The 26,716-nt window shown below is 37.5% G+C and overlaps 1 protein-coding gene across 4 annotated transcripts in view; it reads right to left on the bottom strand.

The window, feature by feature from the left end:
* CDK19 (cyclin dependent kinase 19) overlaps window positions 1-26,716 on the bottom strand; it is a 92,193-nt gene that overhangs the window by 27,203 nt on the left and 38,274 nt on the right. For all 4 annotated transcript variants that reach the window (XR_015697074.1, XM_087718646.1, XM_087718647.1 and 1 more), the window contains exons 4-6: window positions 24,518-24,628; window positions 16,504-16,644; window positions 2,685-2,742 (exon numbers count right to left, since the gene is read on the bottom strand). Coding sequence is in view for 3 of the 4 variants with exons in the window: in XM_087718646.1 (XP_087574772.1) it covers window positions 2,685-2,742; window positions 16,504-16,644; window positions 24,518-24,628 (310 nt within the window). In the remaining variant the exon portion in view is untranslated. The remainder of the gene's footprint in view (window positions 1-2,684; window positions 2,743-16,503; window positions 16,645-24,517; window positions 24,629-26,716) is intronic.

The following is a 26,716-nucleotide window of genomic DNA, read 5'->3' as shown; positions in this document are numbered from 1 at the left end:
GGAACCCAGGCTGGCCACGCCCCCAAACCAGTTCCCGGGTCTCTTCTGCCATTGCCGGCATGTTTCTGTGCATACGCAGAACAATTTACAGCCAACTGTGCATGCTCAAGCAATGTGTGGCATGTGTGTGAGCAAAGTGCATGCGAAGCAAACCAGTACCAATCAGTACAGGAACCCACTTCTGAGGCAGGAATGGAGTGTATGTATCCCCACAAACTTCAAACCACTTTTCTGCAATTTAAAGCACTAGAAAGCTTAACATTAAAGGTTTGGCAGGCCAAGGTTTTTTTGGAAGCACTGGTCTGACTCTATTCATACTGACATTATATAGATCATATTTAGGCAATAACACTCAATAACACTCATGAGATTTCTTTGTCAAAATGAAAGGACACATTGGGGGGGAGGGGCATCTCTAAAGAATCAACTGATTCAAAGGACACTGTGCCTATCTCCCACTGCCTCCATCAGTCTTTTAGTCTTTTTTTTAAACAATTAAATTAATATGAAATAAATGTCTACTATAAAACTTGTGATAGAAATATGCCTTTTATTCCTTTGTATCATTTTTTTTAAATAAGTAAATTTAGATCCCTGTTAATTTGGGCTGGGCTACAAAGCTTTCCTAACTTCTGCCTAATTATCATATACTTAGACCAGTAAAACGGTGATATATCAAATGCTAGATGAGACCGATAAATTCTGTAAGTAGCAAAATTGTTGGTTACCGGATATTTTTTATCTACAAAGCTCTGGAGCTTTATAGATAATAACCAGTACCATGAAATGATCTGAGCAACACACTGGAAACCAATTTAATCACAACATGAGTAGTTTTGTACAATTTTAAAAGCATCTGCCAGAAAAATAATTAAACTTCCCTATTTTACATTAAATGAATTTTCTGAACAATTTATAAAAGCAGTTTTGAATAAAGCAAGGTAAATGAGAAGTACTAAGGAAAGGACTGCTGTAAGCAGATGTTAAGCATAAATTGCAGTTTACACCTTTGTTTGTATTGCTTTTAGGGTTCAAAATGGAAACATTTGGTTAGAAGGGATATTAAAAGACACATGCATTTATGTTCTATAGCAGAGGGGCCAAACTGGCGGCCCACAGGCCGGATGTGTCATACACAGGCCACAACCACCCCAGATCTGCGAAAGGAAAAACGTTGCAAAATGTCATGTAACAGCAACGTGACGTTGTGAGTTTGATATCCATGTTCTATAGTAAACACGAGTCTCAACATAGGTACTACATACTTATCATTATGGAATATAGTACATTATTACATTGAGATTTTTTTGCATTCACAATTCTTTTATAAAAAAATATATAATTTTTTTTTAAAAAATTACACTCACAATTCTGATTGATGAATGGCAACATTTTTGCAGAAAAAAAAGTAGTGTCTATGCCACAAAACATTTTACTTGGAATTTTTGAAATAGGAAAGTCTTTTTTTTTTTTTTTTTGCTATTGACATAATCAATTAAAGCATGATAAACATAAAAGTATACATTTGAGTCTTGGTCAGAGTGAACCATTTTATCATTATCGATCTCAAAAGCATGAAGCAAATGGCCAAATTTCCATTGACTCCAAAAAATATGGGAGAAAAGCTGTAAATTTAAATCCCAAAGACACAGAAACAGACTTCAATTTCTGTGTATTGAAGTAAACATTTCTTCTGTGCAAATATGACTTCATTAAAACTAATAAAATAGCTAATGTAGTCATGTAATGTCTATGAATTTTCACAATAAGCAAGTTCATGAATATGCAGTTCAATATCTGGAGGGTAATGATCTATTGTGGTGTCTGGAATGAACTCAAGTAAACAGCTTGTATAATTCTGCTATAAATTGCTCTGTAGAGATAGATAAATAACAAATTTTGAAATTTGGCAGGTTTTGGTACTGATCCACAGAAAAAGTAAAGTTTACCCACAGAGTTAAGAGCTTCAAGCTTTTAAACATTCAGTCATAGCTGAAGAAGTATACTCAACTTTAATTGCTCCCTTTCAGTGGCTCCAAGAGCCAGAGAAACTGGTAACACCAGTCTTTAACATGCATTGTTATTAGTGTGTCAGTAGAAATCTACTCCTATCCATATCCTTAAAACTGGTTCATACATCACATCAATCACTCTAAACAGTTTCTTGCTATTTATGTACACAGAAATTTCTCATCTGCATTTAACCCATGGCAGTTTCCATTAGCTGTTTCTGGGGGTTTTGGAAGTAGCCTAGAAATTTTAGAGGTAATAACAACCTACCCTAGCAACTTATTATATATTTTATAATCATTGAATACGGTAATTCTAAATGTTTGTTTTTGCACTTATCTTGTATACCAGTGGAGCACATTCTTTTTATGGTATCGTCTCTAATTAAATGAAATACAAGTTACTACTGATCACTGGAGAACATGGGACTTTCTCCCATATTATTTGGCTCCTTACTTACCCACCTCTAACCACATTCAGCTGAATTCTGGAAGCTCCTGAATGGATACAGGAAACTCATTTTCCTTTCTCATATTCTCCTATAAGCTTTCCTTTGGACCCAATTATCTATACCACCTGTAACTCAGTGTGATTGAGATATTTATGTTTTGCTTTAATTTCTATTAATTTCTATTGTACTTACATTTATAAATACAGGTAATTATAAAACTTACCTATTTTAACTCTTCCTCTTTCAGGACCTTCTCCCATTACTAGAATATTTGCTGGTTTCTGGGAAAATAAAGTAAAATATCCATATATCTCATGTATCATGCATTACTTTAATGTTACAAATTTATATATAAAAGATTTAGAATGCACAGATCATGCACTTTCCTCCTTGAAATATTATTTAAAATTGGATATACTGTATATTTCTTTCAATATAGAAATAGAATTATTCTTTTTTTTTTGGCAGTTGTTTGCTCTCCAAGCTTTTCAATTTAGTTTCTAAACATTTCATTACCAGACTAGAAGGGAGGGAGGGAGGGAGAGGGAGGGAGGGGGGGAGAGAGAGAGAGAGAGAAAGAGAGAGAGATAGAGAGACCCATTTCCCACAGAAAAGACCGGGAGCCACAAAACCTGGGTAGGCTTGGCTGGGGAGCCATGTGACTGGATGGGAGTGATGAGTTGGCCATGTCCACCCATTGTCACGTTTTTACTGACAACTGAAATATGTGATCTATGTACTGTTTCTCTGTCGAGGAAAGTATAGCCAGCCAATTTTTCCTTCAACTGGAAAAAATCAATTTATTTTTATTTTCATGGCCTGTAGCTGATTCTGGAAATTAGCTTTAATTGTTTTGACTATAATCTGCACATTTTTCTTTATATGGAAGATACCGTCAGACTCCAAATTGTCCACAACTCTCTTTTTCCCCCCAAAAGAAGTAGTCTTTGATTTACTTTGATTTTCGTTTAGTGAAAGGTACACCGGCACTGAAAAAAGTAACTTATGACCATTTCTCACACTTATGATGGTTGCAGCATCCCCATGGTCACATGTTCAAAATTCTGACACTTGGCAACTGACTCATATTTATGACGGCTGCAGTATACTGGGATCATGGGATCAGCTTTTGCGAACTTCTGATAAGAAAAGTCAATAGGGAAACCAGATGAACAACCGTGTCACTAACTTAAGAACTGCAGTAATTCACTTAACAATTGTGGCAAGAAAGATCATTAAAAGGGGCAAATTCACTTAATCAATGTCTTACTTAGCAACAGAAATTTTGGGTTCAATTGTGGGCGCAAGTTGAGGACTACCTGTAAAGACATCATCCATAACTCATCTGCATCTAAATCAGTTTTATTCCATATTAGCATCTTTAAGATATGTGGACTTCAACTCCCAAAATTCTCTACCCAGAGGAGTTTAAATGCTCACATCTTAAAGTTACTGAGGTTGAAAAACACTGGTCTAAACCTTACTCACTATGCCACTGAAAAATTCCTTTCCCAGGCAAATTTTCCAGTGTATATTATTTAATTTCTCCTTTTTTCATCCCCACTTCAATTCTAATCTCTCATTGAGCAGCTTCTTCTGGTTCATTTTGTAATTTGGCTTTTCTCTCACCATTTAAAAATCCTCCTCCTCCTGAAGTGTCTCTGTTCCCATCCTTATTTCTCTCTTTCAGATACTTTCCAAAGGTATCCCATGAAACAAGTCAAAATTCCTAATGTTTCTTGACCTCTACTTAATATTTATGAAACATTCACGTCCTGAAGGGACCAATACAACACCTTAGTTTGTCAGAACAGAGCAAGGGATACAAAGAGAAGCAAAAGTTAGGAAGAACTGAGCTCTTCATTGTTTATTTATGTGCTACGTTTATGTGCCTCCCCAATCAAAAAATTGATTCTGAGAGGCTCACGTACTTCATGCAGTAACCCAATTAAAAATATCAAATTGTAATAATAACAAAGCAACAATTACAATCGAGTGGGGGGGGAAGCATCAGGAGACTTACAAATATTTCCCTACAGGAAATAACCATGCTATCTTTCAAGCTTGCTGAAAGAGCCAAATCTTAATGGCTTTATTGCAGGAATGTCAAACTCAAGGCCTGTGGGCCGGATCCAGCCTGCAGGATGCTTAGATCTGGCCGACAGGGACACCCTGGAAACAGCGAAGGACCAGTCTGCCGTGCCTCTGACAGCAAAAAGGGAGTTTGGGAGGGCCTCATCCAGCAGAGGGCTGCAGGAACACATCATGGCCAAAACAGAACCTGGGCAGGCCACGTGTGGCCTCTCCGGGCTCCATTTTTGCTGGTAGAGGGCTGCAGGAGGCCATTGTGGCAAAACACGAAGCCTTGACGAGTGATGTCAACCTGGCCATGCTCACCTTGGCCAACTCCCTGGCCACACCTATTCCCTGCACCCCCCCCCCCCCTTTGAGGTCAAACACAGCCTTGATGCAGCCTCAATGAAATCGAGTTTGACACTCCTGCTTTATTGGATCTCTGGTGTGCATTTGCAAAGGACAGCATTTCAGAAAAGGGGGCAATGACAAAGAATGCTTCCTTATATATTCAGTCTTGCAGGGCTTGTGCTCCAAACAAGACGAATAGGCTGATCAATTGGTATGACAAAACTGTTAGAGAAAACATAGTTTTTTGAGACCACATTTCTAAGATACTATCATCTACAGGTCGTCCTCAACTAACAACCACAATTAAGCCCAAAATTTCCATTGTTAACCAAGGCAGTTGTTAAGAGAGTTTTGCCCCATTTTACAATCTTTCTTGCCATAGTTGTTAAGTGAATAACTGCAGCTGTTAAATGAATCATTTGATCATTAAGCAAATCTGGCTTCCCACACTGACTGCTTGTTAGAAGCTAACTGGGAAGGCTACAAATGGTGATCACATGACCCTGGGATAGCGCAACTGTCATAAATAAACCCTCGGGGCCAAGCTCGTGAATTTAGACCACATGACCATGGAGTGCTGCAATGGTCATAAGTGGGGAAATCGGTCATAAGTCACTTTTTCCAGTGATGTTGTAACTTTGAATGATAATTAAATGAATGGTTTGATTTGATTTTTTTTTTTTTTTTTTTGATTTTATTGAAATTTGTAGGCCGCCCTTTTCCCTGAGGGGACTCAGGGCGGCTCACATAAAATCAGGGAAGGGGAAATGCAAACAGTAACATAGACACATATAATAAAAACAATAGGCAACATGCATTCATCATTCGGGAGGGGCAACTATCTTCATCCCCAGGCCTGACGGGCTAGCCAGTTCTTCAAGGCTGTGCGGAAGGCCTGGACGGTGGAGAGGGTACGAATCTCCACGGGGAGTTCGTTCCAAAGGGTCGGGGCTACTACTGAGAAGGCCCTCCTCCTTGTGGTTGCCAGCCGACACTGGCTGGCCGATGGAATACGGAGGAGGCCCAATCTGTGTGATCTAATTGGTCGCAGGGAGGTAATTGGCAGAAGGCGGTCTCTCAAGTATCCAGATCCACTACCATGCAGGGCTTTATGGGTGACTAATAGCACCTTGAAGCGCATCCGGAAATCGACAGGTAGCCAGCGCAGCTCGCGGAGGATAGGTGTAATGTGGGTGAACCGCGGTGCACCCACAATCGCTCGCGCGGCCGCGTTCTGTACCAGCTGAAGACGCCGGATGCTCTTCAAGGGCAGCCCCATGTAGAGCACATTGCAGTATTCCAGCCTAGAGGTCACAAGGGCCCGAGTGACTGTTATGAGTGCCTCCCGATTCAGGTAGGGTCGCAACTGGCGCACCAGGCGAACCTGGGCGAATGCCCCCCTAGCCACAGCCATCAAGTGATGGTCAAACGATAGCTGTGGATCTAGGAGGACTCCCAAGTTGCGAACCCTCTCTGAGGGGTATAGAATTTGACCCCCCAGCCTGAGAGATAGAATATTGGTGGAATCTTTGGGAGGGAAACACAACAGCCACTCGGTCTTTTCTGGGTTGAGCACAAGCTTGTTAGCCCTCATCCAGTCCATAACAGCCTCCAGGCCTCGGTTCATCACGTCTGCCGCTTCATTGAGTTGGCACGGGGCGGACAGATACAATTGAGTATCGTCCGCATATTGATGGTATCTGATCCCGTGCCTGCGGATGATCTCTCCCAGCGGTTTCATGTAGATGTTGAATAGTAGGGGGATAAGACCGAGCCCTGAGGCACCCCATATGTTAGGGGCCTAGGGGACGATCTCTGCCCCCCCACTAACACCGACTGCGACCTGTCCGAGAGGTAGGAAGAGAACCACCGCAGCACGGTGCCTCCCACTCCCACCTCCCGCAGTCGTCGCAGAAGGATACCATGGTCGATGGTATCGAAAGCCGCTGAGAGGTCAAGGAGAACCAGGATGGAGGAGAATCCTCCATCTCTGGCTCTCCAGAGATCATCGGTCAATGCGACCAAAGCGGTTTCTGTGCTGTAACCGGGTCTGAAGCCTGACTGGAAGGGGTCAAGATAGTTTGCTTCCTCCAAGGACCGTTGGAGCTGAAAGGCCACCACCTTCTCAACAACCTTCCCGAGGAAGGGAAGGTTGGAGACTGGGCGATAGTTATTAAGAACAGCTGGATCCAAAGATGGCTTCTTTAGGAGGGGTCTCACCACCGCCGCTTTCAGTGCGGCGGGGAAGTTCCCCTCCCAAAGAGAGGCGGTCACAACCGCCTGGATCCAGCCTCGTGTCACCTCATTACTGTTAGTAACCAGCCATGAGGGACACGGATCCAGTACGCAGGTGGAGGCACTTACAGCCCTCATGGCCTTGTCCACATCCCCGGGGGTAACATCCTGAAACTCAACCCAGAGATGTTCCACCTGATCCTCTTGTGCCTCGGCTGGAACTGCGGGGATGGAGTCCAAGTCCGACCGAAACCGAGCAATTTTGTCCGCTAAGAATTGGGCATAATCCTCAGCTCTGCCCTGCAAGGGTTCCCCCGCTTCCCTTTTATTTAATAGGGAGCGGGTTATCTTAAACAGGGCGGCTGGGCGGGACTCAGCGGACGCAACCAAGGTGGCTATATGAGATCTTTTCGCTGCCCTAAGTGCCCTGGTGTATTCCTTGGTGCAGGTGGTTACCATTGCTCGGTTCGATTCGGACTTATCGGACCTCCATCGGTGCTCTAGGCATCTCCTCCGGCGCTTCATCTCCCGGAGTTCCTCGGTGAACCAAGGGGGTCTCCGGGATCCGCTGACCCGGAGGGGCCGTAGTGGCGCAATCCGGTCGAGAGACTCCGATGCTGCCGAGTGCCAGGCAGCAGCCAGAGTCTCCGCCGAACTGTGGGCGAGGGTATCAGGAATAACCCCAAGCTCCGTCTGGAACCTCATAGGGTCCATCAGTCGCCTGGGGCGGAACCACCTGGTCGGTTCCTCCTCCCTACGGTGGGGGTTTGGCCTCCGGAAGTCGAGCCTCAGTAGGCAGTTATAAGTCAAGGACAAACTCTACGTAAATGTTCTCAAAAGATATATAGAAATATATACAAATAATTATATAGATGGAAAGAAGATTGAAATATAGATACTAAGATGACCTAAGATGAACAGGGTTCTCTAACCTTGGCAACTTTTAAGACTTGTGGACTTCAATTCTCAGAATTCCTCAGCCAGGTATTCTGGGAGTTGAAGTCCATAAGGCTGGAGACCCCTGACCGAGAAGGAATCAGATCCAGTGTGACTTCTAATATTGTCTTCTCTCAGTGAACTCTTCACTGCGAAAAAAGAAAAAATATATTCAAATCTGGTATATGTTTGTGCAATTCATCTGATTCTGAAGATTTAAATTCATTCAAAATAGTTATTCTTTTAGGAAACTCATGACCAAAATTAGGGCATATTCAGTTTTGTATGAGAGACCTCTATTTCTGTCCTCCTAAATGTACAGAAAGCAGATTTGCGGGCATTTGGGTATAATAGAGTGTGAAGGAATTTATTCTGTTAGCCGTAAACATTCTGCTTACTGATGGGTCTTGCTGGTTTTCACCCTTACTTAAAAGAAAATGTTGGCCCTAGAGTAAGCCACGTTAGTTGCTATAGAAACAAAGTTTTGGAATTTCATGTTTAAATTATCAGGAATAAAAATTGAACAAAGAGATCCCAACTGAGACTAAAACATAGGGCTTGACTATCCAGTAAAGATATAATGCAGAATGAACAAGATCAAAAATAGCACAATATTTGCCATGGAGAAAATATATGCATGCTGCAATTTAAAGCAAAATCCTTGGAGTTGTAAATACTGAATTGATTATGTTATCATTCCATTCAGATTAGTGGACATAAACAATATAAACATCTCAAGGAGAAAGAGAGGGCAAAGGCAATTATGACATGCTGTTGAATAAAACTCGTTTAACATAAAAAAGAAATCAATCCATATGAACATTGCTACTGCATCAACTCAGTGTGATCAATTCTTTTAGTATGGAGAAGGTCAAAAGGGAGCCAGTAAAAATAAACAGAAGTAAAACTGTCTGCAGTTTTGAATGAGAGGAACACACCCGATTAAGTGATAAGAGAAACAATGGACAACAGAATGCTAGCATTTTAGTAACTTTTACTGTTCCCAGGCTTATCTAGAATATAATTCTTTTGAAACTTGACATTCCCATGAGAAAAACATTCTCTTTAGCATAGTGCTGTTGTCCAGGCACGTTCTTATTTTAAAAAATGCATTGTATTGCCTTATATATTATATTATGGAACTATATTGCAAGGATTTGTTATTGCACGTGAAAATATTTATATGGTAAATTAACACTGAAAAGTATAAACATTGCTGAGATTCTTGCAAAAAACTAGAACTGAAATTAGGAAAACACCCTCTCCTAAAGAGAAAATCTAATAAAAACAAAGGTTTTAAACACTCAGTAATTCACACCAGGGTAACAGAGATCCCTGAAAATAGAGATCCTGATAACATAATCTTGGCCAATGAAAATGAATGAACAATAATGGTTATATGATTATTTAACATGGCACAATTATTATTTGATAAATTAAGCCACTGGCTTTAACATGGTCAATGTATCATGGACTTAATGCACTGGATTTCAAGATCCATTGTACATAAGGCCTTGTGTGATCATTATTGTGCAAATGTGCATGCTGACAGAATACACTGGGACTGTGTATTAGACATATCTAGTTCCTTCAATCGTTCATTATATGGTTTGGCCTCCAGACGCCTTATCATCTTTGTTGATCTTCTCTGCACTCTTTCTAGAGCCACAGCATCTCTTTTTTTGTATCACTTTGCATCATTTTGTATTTTATACAACGAATGAGAGCTTTTATTAGAACATTCATGGGCTTTGTACATTTGCATCCATTGCACTTTTGATCCTGTAGTTAACTTTAATGAAAAGCCTTGGGGCACAGTTTTAAATAACAGGAAGAAGATTCGTAAAATACTGGAAGGCTTGCCACCTGGGTATCATGTCTTCTGAACTACTTGGTTAGAATGAATCACTGCACATACCTGAAATATAAATTTATAAGGGAGACAATATAAAAGTAAACAAATATTGATCATATGATGGGCTGGGTACATCAACATCTTTATTAATGGCATAAAAAGTTTCAGTAGTCTCAATGTCAAAGAAAATATGAATATTTCCAGAGTAACATTCTTTTTCAGTTTATTCTAGGAACTGTTATAGTTCAGATCCCTTAATTAGGCTGAGTTTGTCTTTACATGATTGGCTATGATAACCTGTGTGATTAAATCAGGAAAGAGTTAATCAGAAAAGAGACCTGTGTATTATTTCTTTAAAAGGGGGAGACTTATCTGCATCTTGGATCTTTTTGAAAACCAATAACTCGTTTATTTGCGCATGACAAACAGCAGCATGGGAAAAAAATAAAAGTTAGACTCAGCCAGCAACACTACAGTCTTGATGTAATTATTTGGGAATTATCCTTGTAAAAGAAAAGTATGATAGAATATGTAAATGTGAAATTTTAAGGTTAAGTCTAGCAGTTCAAAGCTTGAAATGTGAAAACCCAATTTTATAATGTGTGGTGATTCTGCCCATGTGATGTTTTGTCAGGCTTGTCTAAATAAGAGAAGTACTTAGAAAAATTATCTTATTTCAACTAGGTCCAAATTCTAAGAAAGAATAAAAATATTTTCTAACAAATAATACTTGAAATATGTGACATATATGAGTTGACCATCTGATTGAACTTGATGGCTTTAAACTAAAATAGGATTTGAGAGGGGAATAAAAGAAAGGAGAAGGGCAAGAATGTGACCTCATTATTTATAGGGGTAGCCTGAAGAATTTGTGTCTTTTTATTTCTGCCTGCAATTGGTGGGGGGGGGAGTGTCTCAAAGGAAACTTCTTTGTAACTTAAAATGGTAAGCAAGAGAGAAATCTTTTTTTCCCACCAAACAATATGTGGCAATTGTTTGATGAAAAAAAAAAGAAATGTTAAGAAATTAAGGTATTCTCATAGAAATTGCATATTTTAGAACTTTTTTTAAATATTGTAACAATAGTACCACGATACTCTAGTAAAAACAGTGGGATTTGTTCACAATCTGTGCCTGCTATTCTGAAAATTGTTAAAATACAGTCAGCAACATTGTGTCATAGCAGAATTCTAAATATGCTCTTCAAAATGTCCCTTGAAGGACATATTTTATCCAGAAGATATAAACAACGTTCATAAAATGATTGCAAATGGAATCTCAGCACAGTAGGAAGGATAAACCAAGAGATTAGCATAGTTTTTGCTGTCCTACTGTTCAAGTGTGAAATGATGTTTTGCCATTGGATTGAGAAGGCAAGGAAAACAGTTCTGCGCTATCAGTTGAGTTGGAATGGTCATGAGGCAGCAAGCTAAAAATTAGCTGCACTCACAGAACACCTACTTTAAATAAAAGGTTCTGATAAGGTTGTTATCCAGAACAAAAGCTGTCATGAGATTTCACTTCAGAAATAATACATAGCCATGAGCTTATGAAGGGAGCAACTTTAAAGTACAATTGGGTAGCCCTTCCACTTATCACTTGTTTCAGATTTTTCAATTTCAGCTCAGAAATGTGTAGAAAGATGGGAAGAGATGAAGCAGGATAGGACCAAAGAACAACTCAGGACAAAAGGACAAACCAGGAGACAGAACCAAAGAGAGTACGAAAAGAACACCAGCGAAAGATATAGGAAGACTTCGTTGCTCAGACAGGGCTGAACAAGAACAACATTTTTCCCTGTGAGGATCCAATTTCTAATCTGGGTATGCAGTCAGCCTAGGACTTTGAATTCAAAAAAAATCCTTGACTTCAGTACTCTTATTATCTTGGAATACTGTTTAGCAATAGCACTTATATACCTCTTTACAGTGCTTTATAGCCCCCTCTAAGCGGTTTACAGAGCCAACATATTGCCCCCAACAATCTGGGTCTTCATTTTACCCACCTGGGAAGGATGGAAGGCTGAGTCAACTTGAGCCTGGTGAGATTTGAACTGCCAAATTGCAGTCAGCTGGCAGTCAGCAGAAGTAGCCTACAGTACTGCACTCTAACCACTGTGCCACCGTGGCTCATGGTGTTCCTAGACATTAAGTAATGTAAGCTAATGCTTTTCAAAAAGCAATTGTTTACAACTTCAAGATTATATTTTCAAATACTGTTGATGTCAGTATAGGCCACAACTAGAAGACCTTCCTCCCTGCTATTAAGTCATGACTATGATATGAGATAAGCTAACCATTTTTTTAAAAAAAAATGCTTATCACAATTCATCTAGGTTCCTAATGAATGAATTGCCTACTGCATACATTTCATCATCCATCTTTATATAGATACATTATGCTGAGATAATAGATGGATCCCCTATAACTGGGATGGCGAACCTATGGCATGGATGCCACAGGTGGCACGCGAAGCCATTTGTCACGCCAGGTGTTGCCCTGTCAGCTGGTCAGCACACATGTGCATGCTGGCCAGCTGAGTTCAGCCTTTTTAAAAGCCATTTTTCACCCTCCCCAGATTGCAGAGGCTTTATAGGAGCCTGGGGAGGGCAAAAACAGCCTCCCCCCCCCCCCAGAGGCCCTCCAGAGGCTTTAAAAGCTTCCCTGAAGCCTCCGGAGTGCAAAAAACTGGCCCTGTGGGCAAACCAGAAGTTCAGGAACGGACGTCCGGTTTGGTCGTTTTTAGTCCTCTGGAGCCTCCAGGGAAGTCTCCTGAAGGTCCCTGAAAGCTCCAGAGGGCCTCCCAGGGAACAGGAGAGTCTGTTTTTGCCCTCCTCAGGCGCCTATAAAGCCTCTGGAGCCTGGGGAGGGTGAAAAAAGCATGCAATAAATGGGGGGAGTGCCTGTCATGCACGCATGCGCACTGGGGGGGTCACACATTGCATTATGGGTGTGGCACGCCCATGCACGATCCCCCTGTACTCCCCCTCTACTTATGACATGCAAGCCAAAAAAGGTTCACCATCACTGCCCTATAAGATGTAGTCTTTGTAAAGGACTGTCTAATTTGTTTCTCCTATGCTACGATTTTTATTTCCACCATAGCCTTTCTAAAGGGTCAAAATAACATTTACATTAAATAAACCAAAGCTATTTCAAAGGAAAAAATATTGTATTAATTTATACTGAGTAGACATACAGAAACTGCTACTACAATCAGCAGCGCCTATTTCAGATTAAAACTTAAGTTATTATTTACCATAGAGAGCAATGAGCATGACTTGAAGAAACAGATACCAGGTAACTGGTACAATTTCAGTATTAGGAACTAGTATAAAAAGTTTTATTAGTTTCAGTGAACACACTTCTGTTTTTGTTCTTCCTAGTAGTGAGTCATGATTTACCAAAACAAGGAGGCTCTTCTTGAAGGGTTTATTTGTATCCCCCCTGTTCTTTAAGATTCTACAATCATCTCTCCTAATCCCAGCCTTTTTTCTTCTCCCAAAGGCTCTAAATCACGGGTGTCAAACTCGCGGTGTCATGTTGCCATTATGTGACATTTCATAAGTTTTTTTCCCATTTGCAGAAATGAGGTGGGTGTGGCCTGCATGTGACGCATCCGGCCCATTGGCCATCAGTTTGACACCCTACCCTAAACCAATTTATCCTCCAAAGGCCTAAAAACTATTTCTGAGCTCCAAAGGTACAAAGTACCTTCTGTGACTCTTGTTTCAATTATTAGAGCTGGCTTATTTCTTTGTCTTCCTTTAAAGAATCCCTGTTATAGCACTCTTCTTGATTTCCTTAAAAAGCATTGTACCTCTTTTATGAACTGAAGGATGGCCATGTCAGCCCTACAAGATAGGTCAGATCAGAAAGCCAACTCCATAGGAAGAGTAGAGATATACTTTATTGAGAAAGAATATAGTATCAGAATCTTACAAGCCTTATTGTGCTTTATCTCTTTTCCCTTTTACACCTCAGTGCATCATGGGAAGCGTCTGCCTAAGTCTCTTCCAAACACAATCTCATTTATCAGAACTTAAGGAATGTTTCAGCCTCAAGGTCTTGACATTCTACAGGACTTTTGCTTTCTAATAGGTTTGTGCTTTTTTTTCAATGATTGCAAGTTGTTCTCGAGCAGGAGAACAAACTTGCCACAAACACTACAGGTCACAACTAAAACCTCCCTGCTTCTTAAAGCAGTAATAGTCATGGCTTATATTTTCTCTTGTTTCTTTTGCAGACTTTAAGTTACCGTATTTTTCAGAGTATAAGATGCACCTTTTTCCCTTAAAAAAAAAGAGGCTGAAAATCTGGGTGCGTTTCATACAATGAATACAGCATTTTTTGTCTTCCAAAACTCGATCCCCTTCACCAAAATGGCCGTGCATAGCTTTTAGAAGATTTTCAGAGAACTCCTGTGGGCTGGGAGGGCAGAAATGAGCGAAAAACATCTCGTTTTTTGCCCCCCAGCCCCCAGCAGCACTCTATAAGCTTCCTAAAGTCTATCCATGCCTTTTTTTGACAAAAAACAGGCCGGTTTTTGCTCATTTTTGGCCCCCCCGGGCACTCTATAAGCCTCCTAAGGGTTATTCATGCCCTTTTTTTAAAAAAAAAATGCGCCAATTTTTACAAAAAACGGACCGTTTTAGGGAGGTTTGCAGAGTGCCAAAACTTTTTTTTTTTAAAAAATTATCTTCAAAACCTTGCTGCATCTTATACTCTGAAAAACACGGTAGCTAAAACAGGCTGCATTAGAAGGAAAATTGTTAAAGTTCTTCCTACTGAACTCAAAGGCAACTCCCATTTGCCCACTCCCTATTTACTTGTTCTACCAATACTATAATATTCCTAGACAGCAGTGTAACTGTTTCAGGGTATACAATTGGATATCATTTAACATCGGATTGAGAAGGTAGCTCAAAGACACAAGGCCTTATAATAATGTTAATTATTCCAGTAGTTCTTTAAAGAACAGAAAACTCAAGAAAAGTCTCATCTTTTTTAAGCATTAAAATTAAAATTTAATAATTTAACAATTTTAATTTAATAATTTTTAATAATTATATTTAACTAATTTTCTTTTAATGGTCTTTTCTGTTTTGAATGGAATTGTATTTGTTTCTATACCCAAAACACTACAACCCTACGAATCCTTCAAGGTAGCTCAGGTCAAGAAATAGTCTCTACAAGAACTAATGATATTTTACTTTATCATTATAGGATACAATAATAGAATCTTGAAAGCTGCCAGAATTTCCCTCTGTTCTCATGCAGAATCAACGCAGGATTATTTTAAGTTTATTTTTTGACAATATTTTCAATATTATTAAGGAATCATTTAATCTGATGTAGAATTATGTCACCAATAGAAATAAACTTTAAACTTTGTGAAATGTTGAGAGAATTTCAACAAAATGATAGCTATAGTTTTTATAATGGTAGAAAAATACAATAGCCCTATTATATTTTAATACAGTATCTTCCATTGTAAAATGTAGCAGACTCTATAGCTGTTTTTAAGTGTTATAATATATTCTACAGGACAGTTTTAAAACAGTTTTAAAAAGTAAAAATATCCTAAGTTGTCATTAAAATGACCCATGGAGTGCAGTGATTAGAATGTAGCATTGCAGGCTAATTCTGCTGACTGTAGATTGCCAGCAGTTCAGCAGGTCGATTCTCACTGGCTCAAGGTTGACTCAGCCTTCAATCCTTTCAAGGTTGGTAAAATGAGGACCCAGATTGTTGGGGGCAATATGCTGACTCTCTAAATCATTTAAAGAGGACTGTAAAGCACTGTGAAGATTATCAGTCAATTTCTAAAAGTTATTCACCAATTTTTTACTGATAGAGAGACAATATTTTACTCCAGATATACAGGCTGCTAAAAACAAACATGGCAGGGGATTGAAATGGTTGCAGGCATCACTGCTGAAAAGTATGGGCGACTTTGAAGATTAGCCCTTTTCTGAAATTACTAAAGAGGACTTTTCTTTTCTTCTCTGCTAATTATTTCTTCTCACCTCATCTCTAGCTTTGTCCTTCCTGTCCTTTCCCATTTATATCTATTTTCTCCCTCACCTCATTCCATTCTGTTTTCTTTTTTTGCTATTTCTGCTATGTTTGGGACATAATAGTTGATATGTAGGGAGAGGGGATCAGTTAATTTGATAAATGAAATATTTAATTTTTACATAGATTTTTAAAAGTTGTTCTTTTGTTGTATCTTTTGTTATTGTTGCTGTTCCTCTCTGCTATTTTTAAGTGTGGCTTCTGGCCAACTGCTTGCCTGTCTATCAACTGCTTACAAATATTGGAAGGAGAAACACTCTAGGACTGGTTTCAACTGAAGCTGGCAAACCTAGGATGACAAGCTTGGAACTCCATGGGATTTCTCTATATATTCTGCATTATCTTTGAAATGAGCACCTTTACAATCTGGCTCATCCTGTTATTGGGTAAATATGGTAAAACTTTCAGAAAGAAGTGTAGTAATCCATGAGATTAATATTTTTCATTTTTATCTACTTTTCAAGAAATACAAATATAACTGTCTATTTGTAGGCAGTTAAAGTCACAGCACTTACTAAGTCTCTGTGAAGCACCCAGTTTGCATGGAGATAATGGATTCCATCAAGAATCTGATAAAGTAGTGATTTGACCATAGATCTTGGCAGTTGCATGGGTTTTTTGTTTGCTTTTGAGGCACGGTGAAACTTGATAATATGCTGGAAACAAAAAAGAACACAAACATGAAAGCATCATGTAAAAAAAAAAAAATCCCACAAAATAATTGCAAAAGATGAAAGCCTTTTAATTTTGAAATCTAAAATTGGAATTAAGCATGAACTTTTTATAACTAACATTAAAGAAAATGTAACAATGAAACATCACATTGTTGCCTCAGCTTTAAAAGTACATGGACTGAAACAGGGGTTTTTCCTTGCTCTTCACTGACATTCACGAAATTATCTTATAGATCTAAAATCAGTTTAGGATAATGCCCACCCAATACCTTTAAAAAAAACAAAACTAAAGACTTAAAAGCTGTGAAATATTTTCTGGACCGCATCTGGAACAAATTTCAGAAATACAACAAATTTGCCTATTGGCTTTGCTTACCTTACAGGTTGATGATTAAGCAATACAGATCAGGATTTTTTTTTTTGAACATTTGTCAGTAATTGGAATAAGAAAGGAAATTGACACTAAAACAAAATGAAAACAGGAGCAATGAAGTCCATGGGGCCCTAAATACTGTACCTAAACTTTCCTTTGGTTCAAACTTCTCAAGCTACTGCTCACTAGGCATGTTAGATTACAATTTCCAGGATTCCCATTCAGTGTGGTCTGAAAGTTTGAGAAAGCTAGGCTTTTGACTGATCTTGCATTCAAAATCCATTTCAAACACAGGGTACCCTTTTCAGATCAGAAATGGGCTCTCCAGGGTATGAAAACAGTAATGCATATTTTTTCTAGATATTTAGAAAAAAAAACGTTGGCAACTCATCAATACTAACAGAAAATTTGAATTTAAGATGATCCATACATTATAATGTAGTAAACTAGAACGATTTTTCCAGTGCAAAAACTGAACTAGGAAACATTGGATAACAAGATGCAGTCTCTTCACTCTTCTGTGAATATCTCTCCTTTACTTGTGAACTCCAATGTAGAAATATCTGGAGCTTTTCCAAAATGAAATTTTCAAACTGGAAACAAACCCAGCAACACCCATTCTTCATTCTGTCTCTAGCATAAAATCCTGTTGAATAGGTCACTTTAAAATTAAATTCAGTTTTACATCTGAATAGATGCTGCTACGACCAAATCATCTATGGATGAGGATCAGATAAGATTCTATACACTTATTTCAAATTCCAATAGATGGTTGGATTATATGGTTCCATTAGAAGAAAACATATGTAGCTCAAGGTTGAATGATGTTCTGGTGCTCTCTGAGCTTGGTTGTTTGCTTGCATTGTGGCAGAATGCCCCAAAATATATAACCCCGACATCACTTGGTCCAACTGTGTAATTACCAGGAATCCTAACACGAAACACAGCCAAAGAATGTACAAAAGAGTTTACACCTCCCAGAGGGAAGCAAATATTTCATCGACTCCCCCACTACAGTGCCTTCAGAAAATGAAATACCTAAAATAGATGATGAAATTATGGTTTCATTCCATGTCCCAGCATTCTTTACATCCATAAATCCAGAATCAGTGAAAGAATCCATGGCAGAAGTATAACTCAACATACCTAACCTAGTCAAATATACTAAGATTGAAATACCAGAATCATGGACCTCATCAACCTTTGCTTACTATCTATTTTCAGTTTGATAAACTAATATGCCAGGAAATCTGAGAAACACCCATTGGATCACCACTGTCAAGACTTATAGCAGAGACCACAATTCAGTGTCTAAACACTATAGCACTCCCAGATATACCAAAAGTATAGAATCTTCCTCATGATAAAAAAGAAAAAATTAGAAAAGACATGAATTCATCAACATATTCAAAGGAATAAAATTCACAAGTGAACAAGAAAACAATAATACACTACCCATCTTGCATATCCATATCAGCAGAGAAAATAAGTAGCACATTGGAAATACTACTTCCAAAAACCAACCTTACTAACCAAGTGCTGCATTACTAAAGTAACTGCTCAACCTCCCACAAGAGAACCTATGTAAAAATATTACTCAAATAAGTACAAATGCACTGTAGCAATCCAGGGCACCAAAGAAATAAAACAGACCACCTATATAATCTATTCCAGACAATTTTATATCCACACTAGCTGAATACCTGTGTTTCACTATGAAACTATGTGATTGTCTTGATAAATTGACACATAAAGTCCACAGGCTGGAAAAGTCACATGCTGGCCATGCCCACGCCCGGTCTAGCAAGGGGAACGGGGAGTAGAACGTCTAACTCTTTAGCATTGACGCATGTTAAGGAATACTGATGATCTGATGGTCATTAGAGAGCACCTAGAAGCCAAGAGGAACATATGTGCCAAATTTCAAGTTTGTAGGCTTTACGGTTCTAGAGATTTAATGATGATGCATGTGTGGTATTTCGCTTTTTATATATATAGATAACTTTATAGAAATGTGCATCACCACTCAACTCACTAACGCACAACCAACACAAACTATGAAAAAGATAATGCTACCACATATATAAAAAAATTCAGAAATAAGCAACACAGTTACTACACAACATTATTATAGCACACAAAACAACCAAAGCTTTGCAAAACTTTTTAAGTAAACAAAAAGACCCAGTTACATGAGATAAAAGTCATCTACAACAAAGAGTATAAAAAGACTGTAACAGTCATTATGTAGGGCAGATAGGTAGAAGTTTAGCAGAGAGTATCCATGAGTACCAACTAGCAATCAGAAGATGCAATCCCATAATCTCACATGGAATAGAGTCAACCATAATTTCAACTGGGAAACTATGAGCATCCTAGACCAAACTAAATTCAAAAACACAAGGAAATTCTTGGAAGTTTGGTATTCAAACAACTTAGCAATCAACAGTCACATAGAAAAGTAGCAAATCATATTTATTCACCACTCAAAAGAGACAAAAAATGAAGAAGAAAAAAGAATACATTTTCTCCAGGAGCCACCACCCAGATAAGCAAGGGTTAACACCAGAGAAACAATCAAACAATAATCATGGAATTATCAAGTAGAAAACCACATCCTTACCAAAACTGGCAGGGCAAGCAATGTATATAAACAAGAATCAAACCCTGCACCCAGTTGCACTGATGGTGTTACCTAGTTAGATAGTGGAACATTTGCAGGCAAACAACCAAACTGAAAGAACATCAAGGACACCACAACTAGATGGTTACTATTCATGACAAATGTAATGCAGAACTTTATTAAAACTGTCAAGGAAAGGGATGGGAAAATGTATATGAAAGTGTGAATGGGTAATGAGAAGAAAAATGTCAATTTGGGGCTAATTTGCAAATTATGGTTAGCAAAAAGTCTGAATTACATTTGCACCAGATCTAAATAAAACCAGGGGAAAAGTGTGGCTTTCATATACCATTGAGATTTCAAGTACTAAATATCATTCTTAAGGACTGAAGTGAAGAAGCACAAGTTATCCACAATATAGAGTCTTTATAGAAAAGGAATCCAAAGGACTCCAACCTATAACTTCCATAAAAGTAATGTTGAAAAGTAAATTTATTTCAATTATTGCTTACCACATGTTGCTAATTAAATACATAGAAAAGAGCCCCGTGCATTAATAATGAATTAAAGCCAAAACAAGTATTGTTTGTCTTGTTGAAAGATCAATAGAAAAACAAATGGCAGTACTGCAAATGCTCATTGCTCTTGCTTACTTTTTTCTCCAATTAAATTGGTATGTAACCATAATAAAAATAGGAAAAGTCAATGCATAACAACATCCTTTCAACAAATGAATATTTTACTTAGCAAAAAATCCTTAAAATATTATTGATATAGATTATCAAGAAATGAAGAGAATAATTGTCCCTAAAACAAATTCAGTATAATAAAATTGATGGATGTTACAAATGGTATAACATCAATTATCAAATGTCAAAGACTGCTGTGTTTTTATTCAATATCTTCACCCACCAAATATGGCTTTGCTGTTTTGTCATTAGACTTGCTCCCAATCTAGGAGACAGAGTAGTGATAGGCAATCAGCCCAAAGTTTATGCAACATTATAACTCTCTTCTCAGTTCCAAATTGGGAAGGGAAATTGGGGATGGCAGAGTTAATATGTGAACGATACGAAGATGCTCCAACTGATTTCTCAGTACGTAACTAATTAAATTCCCAACTCTCATACAGTAAAGAGTTTTCTGGAGAATGATCAATATCAATCCATCAATATTAATGGCCACATAGGGAAATTATCTTTGGACACAGAATTTGGTCGTGCAAATTCTGGGTTAGGTTAATCCTGATAATAAATTAGTTAACATTTTAATCTGTATATTATAAGAGGAAAAAGATGAAATGAGAAATTATACCTGTTCTAAGGCAAATCAATGACTTCTGATGACTTGTTCAAGATTTAAATTGGGGTCTACTGCCTCCTCCCCCTACCCCACTATTTACCAGCTATACCATGCTGGCTCTCAGTATCAAATATATTTTTAAAAAATCACCTAAAGGACATCTTCTCTGTCCTATAAAGTTTAAATGCTATATAAAAAAATTAGAATGAAGCATATAAACTAGTAGAACACAGGGAATGTTATGGTGTTAATAAAAGAAATATGCTCCTAAGCATGTGGATTTCAACACTGGTTTTGTTTTTGTTTTTTGAAGGAGGAGAGCTTTACATACGTTGACGGGGAAGCTGTTCCAAGTGTAAGAGGCAGCATGGAAAGAGATAAAGTTGGGAGTGAGCAAAAAAGACAATGGGGAAATATGGAGTGATGCTTAGGATAACTGAGAGGAGTTATTCAGACCATGAGGGATATTATTTTGGGCCATCATCACCAAATGCCAGAAAACAATATTAAACAGTTTCAACTCTGTACAGCAAGAAAGAGAAAAATTCACGGGTTCAAAATCTGGCAGTTATCTCCAGGACAACATTTTCTTCATATTTCATTTTGCTTAAAGTTCTTCGCTAGCCCCAAGTTATCATTTAAAAAAAAACCTCTTGGTCACGGAGGTGCATGATTATTCAATGTTAAACCAGTACGACTGCTTTCTATGCTTTATTGAAAGGGGGGGAGGGAGAGAGAGAGAGGGAGAAAGAGAGAGAGAGAGAAATCTGTTTGGAGGGTAATAATGTTGCTGACTTCTAGGTTTCAAGAGATGATTAATTGTTCCTGTGCAAAAACAAAACAATAAGAAAAGTTGCACTAGAGAAAGTGAAAGGTTGTGGAAATGACCAATTTATATTTACTCCATTGAATGAGAGCACTTAATATAGAACATTCCAAGAATCAAATAGGCAAGGTCAATCATGTGAATACTTCTCAGCCAAGTGGGAGAAAAACATTTGAGTGGGAACAGCATATGTCCTGTTCATCTGGTTTGTGCCATATAACAATAAAAATTGCATGGGAACATACTATGCAGGAAGTGGCTCCCTGAACAATGCAGGTAAATGTGAAGTGGCCATTAATTTAACAATTGGAGGGGAAAATATATATATAACTTTTTACTGAGTTGCATGCTTTATTTCAAGAACACTAGAAAGTGAATGGGAAAAAAGAACATTCACAGTACAAACACATGCAAATACTGGTAGCATTTATATGAAATGATATAGCCTAGGAATTTGTGATAATGATGTATTGCATGTATCGGGACACTGGAAGCTAGGGAGAATATTAGGAAGAATGTACACTTTGCATTATGACTTTACAACAGACAATCAACAAGAAAGAGTACCCCTTCAAAACTATTGTTAGATGGCTCTTTTTCAAACAAAGCATGCAGTATTCAGGTGGCAAGAACTGCAAACTAGATTATTAAACATGCTTCCTATTATAGCAGCAATACATCCTTGTGCAGTTGCTTTTAAAAGCAAACAACTGAAACACAGAGATAAAGTTTTGTGCACATCAAATGAAGCTGTTCATAATGAGACTATGGCACTTTTGAGCTATGAAGTGTACATTTACTTTGGTGTAATTAACTTTGATGGAGAAAGCTTCCAGAATGGGTGCAAGTTAGTAAAACTACAAGAACAAGACTCTCCAATTAAATTATATGGCGCATGCAATAGCATGAAATCTCATGACTTTATATTATTGTGATCCAAGTTTCTCTTTGGTTGGAACAGTTTATACATGTAATTTTCTTGACAGTAAACTATTACTCATGGGTTTCATAATGAATTTTCATCATACCATTTAAGCAATACAGTAATTTGTCTCTAGCAAATCTAACTTTCATGTTAATTTCATATTCATTAAGTATAGCTTGAACTGATTCGGCAAAAAGAGAAGCGGAATATTTCCCTATGAAACCCATCACAACATGCTGCAAAAGGCAAATATTTCATTTCATATTAAATGTAATACTTCATAAACATTACACTAATTGCACATATAAAATCCTAGCTTACAGTCGAGATCTTAATGAGTTCTTTCTTATATTGATCTTCAAGCCCATCTTTAAGTTATACTGCAGCTGCCAGCATGTAGTGCAGAACTTTCAAAACCTTTACTTCTAAAGCACTTTCTGAGACCAAACTGGAAGAAGATAAATGGGAAATATGCCTAACATTTTGGTTTCTTCATAAAAGCAGCCACTGGGCTTCCCAAACTGGATTGTCGATCAGAGGTACTGGAGTGAGAGACAATGTCAGTTCCTCCCTCAGCTGGAAATTTGCTCCTCTGAGGAAAAATACAGGGAATCTTTTAAATAGAAGGAAAAATTAATTATTTATAATTGCTATCTAAAAGGTCTCAATATCACTTTCTGTGGCAAAAAGTCCTGACATAGTTTACAAGTCCACTACAAACAATCCACTGGAAAAGAAATGTCAGTGGTTGGGAAAAGATGGTGCCTGGGAAAGGCTAGCACCAAAAGTTCAAATTTTACAAGGGACCTAAAGGATATACTTGTTGGAGTCTTGAATGTGTACACCAGTTCAAATGAAGAAAATTAGAGGAGGAATTACTAAATGTATATTTCTTTATGAAAGATCTGTGAGCTTCATTTAGTTCTGATCGGTAAAATAAATTCCTGATATCGCTGTACTTAAAATCTGAATGTATGTGTGTATTTCTCCCCCATCAGACAAAAGAAAGCTTTCTAGTCCTGTTCTAGACATGCACAGATCCTTACAATGTTCTAGTCTCTGAGCATATACAATATTACCTTTCATTAAGTAGCTCTATTTTATAACTGTGGAAACCTACAAGCTCAATGATATAATGATAGAATTGGCCCACAACTCTTAACAACTGAGTTACAATTTCCAAAATATATTTTTAGAAAAAATGACATTGATCTTTGGCAGGGAGAACAGAAAACACTTAAGCTTTTTTCACTCTTAAATCCTGTGGGAAAATGACATTGAGAACAGTTCTTGTGCCACACTGCTATAATTTCTGAATTGTTATATTTCTCAAAACGGCGTTAGGGCCTTCTCCAAAATGCCTCTGCCTGTTTCACCTTGTTTTTTGTAGCCAATCATGTTTTAAGATAGTGTAAGGCTTTCAGAATATGAACTCTAAATCACATCATACACAGAACACACAATTAAGTCTCTAAAGATTTTAATTACTTAAATAAATGCAGAGCAATCTCAACTTCTCAGGAAAGGCTAGCAGGGAGTTTTTCAGTTTATGTTATTTTTAAAAAAATCCTGAAAACATTCTGCATCTTCAAAGACTACCTGATCATATCTTATAATGAAACTTTTCCATACAGATACATGGATTTCATCATGGTTCTTCTTTCCTAACATGCTTTGTGTAGCTACATAGGTTAAGATACCACCTTAGATTGTGCAAAGGTTTCAAATCCATTCTGACTGCAGTTACTTCTTTTAAAACATAACATCATTATAGTAAAAAGAAAAAAAAGAAACTTCAGAACTTACCCACAAATCATGTTCAGCATAATCAAACAGCAGCCACACCTTTCTATCACTATGAGAAAGGAAAACCTTCTGTAATGCAATCACATTAGGGTGCTTCAGTTCTCTCAAAAGCTGCAAGTAAAGAAACAAATAACATAAATCTTTCTATACAGTACCAATAAACAAAACACTTTAATTAGTGAAAGAGATGTCCATAAAATCATTCTTTTTCATTCCAATAACTCTGGAATAATCTGTGCACAAAAGGGGAAAAGTAAAAAGCTTGTTTTTCCATTTAATAGAAAACAATATTTTTTAAAAAGTCAATTGCTTACTTCGATGCAAGTTTTGCTCCCTGTGCAAGAAACATCCAGACCAATTTTATTCAGGAAATGCTCCCAATGATATAAGAAAAATTAGGGTCCTTGGTTTATCAAAAGTCTTCTATGGAAAAACTGTTTTAATATCTAATTAAACAGAACAACATACCGAGATCCATCAAAATTTGCCTCTATTATCTATGGGAATAAGAGAAATATGGAATCTTTGTTGCTCTATTCTCCCATTCTTATTTCCTTTCTAAATGTATGTTCAGTAGTGTAGGATTATAAAAACTCTCTTACTCATCACTTGTTCGTTTTCACACAAGTTGATATAAAATAGTTATGAAAATTGTACTGCTTTAACATTTACATGTATCTAATACTTAAAACATGTTGTATCAAAACTATATTACTTGGGGCAACAAGCTACGCTCTATCCAAAGTTATGATGAGATTCAAGTGGCTAGGGCAAGAGATAGGATAGACTTTTCAATAGCTCCCAGTTCAGACTGAGTTATATGAGGTGGTCTCTTTGTATTCTATGGATAGAAGCATGAGAAAGTGGTTATAGCCTAAATCAGTGGTGTCAAACTCACAGCCCATGGGCTGGATGTGTCACATGCTTGCCATGCCCACAGCCAGTTTAGCAAAGGGGGGGGGCAGTTGTGATACGTCACGTGATGACATGAATTTGACACCCCCTGGGATAAATTGTGAGATAGGCAACATATTATTCCTGCTGTGATGCTTTCCCCAAGCCTTGAGATTTGATTGGGGAGGGAATAAAATGTATATAGGGAGGGATTATAAACCAAAATTACAGTTGTTAAGTGAATCACCACAATTTTAAGTGAATCTGACTTCTCCCATTGAGTTTGCTTGTCAGAAGTCAGCTGGGAAAATTACAAATGGCAATCACATTATCCCGTGATAGTGCAACTAAACTAAATATATGCCAGTTGTCAAGTGTGCAAATTTTGATCACATGACCCTGGGGATGTTACAATGCTTAGAAGCATGGAAACCGGTCATAAGTTACTTTTTTAGTGCCATTGTCATCTGAAACAGTCGCTAAACAAATGAAGGTCGAGGACTATCTGTATATAATTTTATTAGTGAGTCAATCTAGGTTTCTTAACTGAAATGTGAAATATTTTTTTATATGTACAACTTTCATAAATCATTCAGATATTGTATTTATTCAAGAAATATCCTGTGCTGGTTTATATTTTGTATTTTCTTCCTTTCAGTAGAAATGAGCATGAAAATTGAAGTAATATTTCAACATGAAATGTAAAACTGTCTCCATAATGTTTGTTTCAGGTTTCAGACTATATCACTATAACCAAGCTTTACATATTTGGAATGCCAAATGAACAAATTAAATAAGCAGCCTGTTTTTTGCTCCACTGACTATTAAGAACACAGTATTATAAACATTTGATAAAGTATATATGTCATTAAAATAATGAAAATTAGTCTTACAATACATTGTATTCTGTACTTCACAAGAAGTCAAGCATGAACTTCAAAAAGGTTACTTTTTAACTAGTCATTTCACAATAATTTGCTGTTTCTTTTACTCAGTTACTATTTATGTAATTGGATTCAACATTTTGAAATGCAACCCTTGGTGAAAAACTATCCTTTTCATTGATGCACTAAAAGGATTTTGAATCACTTCAATACATGAATCTTCTAAAATTATCAAATGCTAAACAAACTGCAAAATTAATATCTTATATATTGGGTATGCCATTATGAGTATTTCCATAATCTTTGGATGTAAATCTTTGAAAGTATCTTTGTAACAGAATCTACACATAATAGAAATTTAAATATATTGCTCTGAAAGTTCATGAATAATTTGCAATAACAAAAAAATACAGCAGTGAAG

Source organism: Thamnophis sirtalis, unplaced genomic scaffold (genome assembly GCF_051295495.1).
Source record: "Thamnophis sirtalis isolate CommonGarterSnake01/CBP01778 unplaced genomic scaffold, rThaSir2_p1.2 scaffold_6, whole genome shotgun sequence".
NCBI classification, from domain to species: Eukaryota; Metazoa; Chordata; class Lepidosauria; order Squamata; family Natricidae; genus Thamnophis; species Thamnophis sirtalis.
The sequence above is the reverse complement of the archived record's forward strand: the minus strand, read 5'-3'. Positions and strand labels throughout refer to the sequence as shown.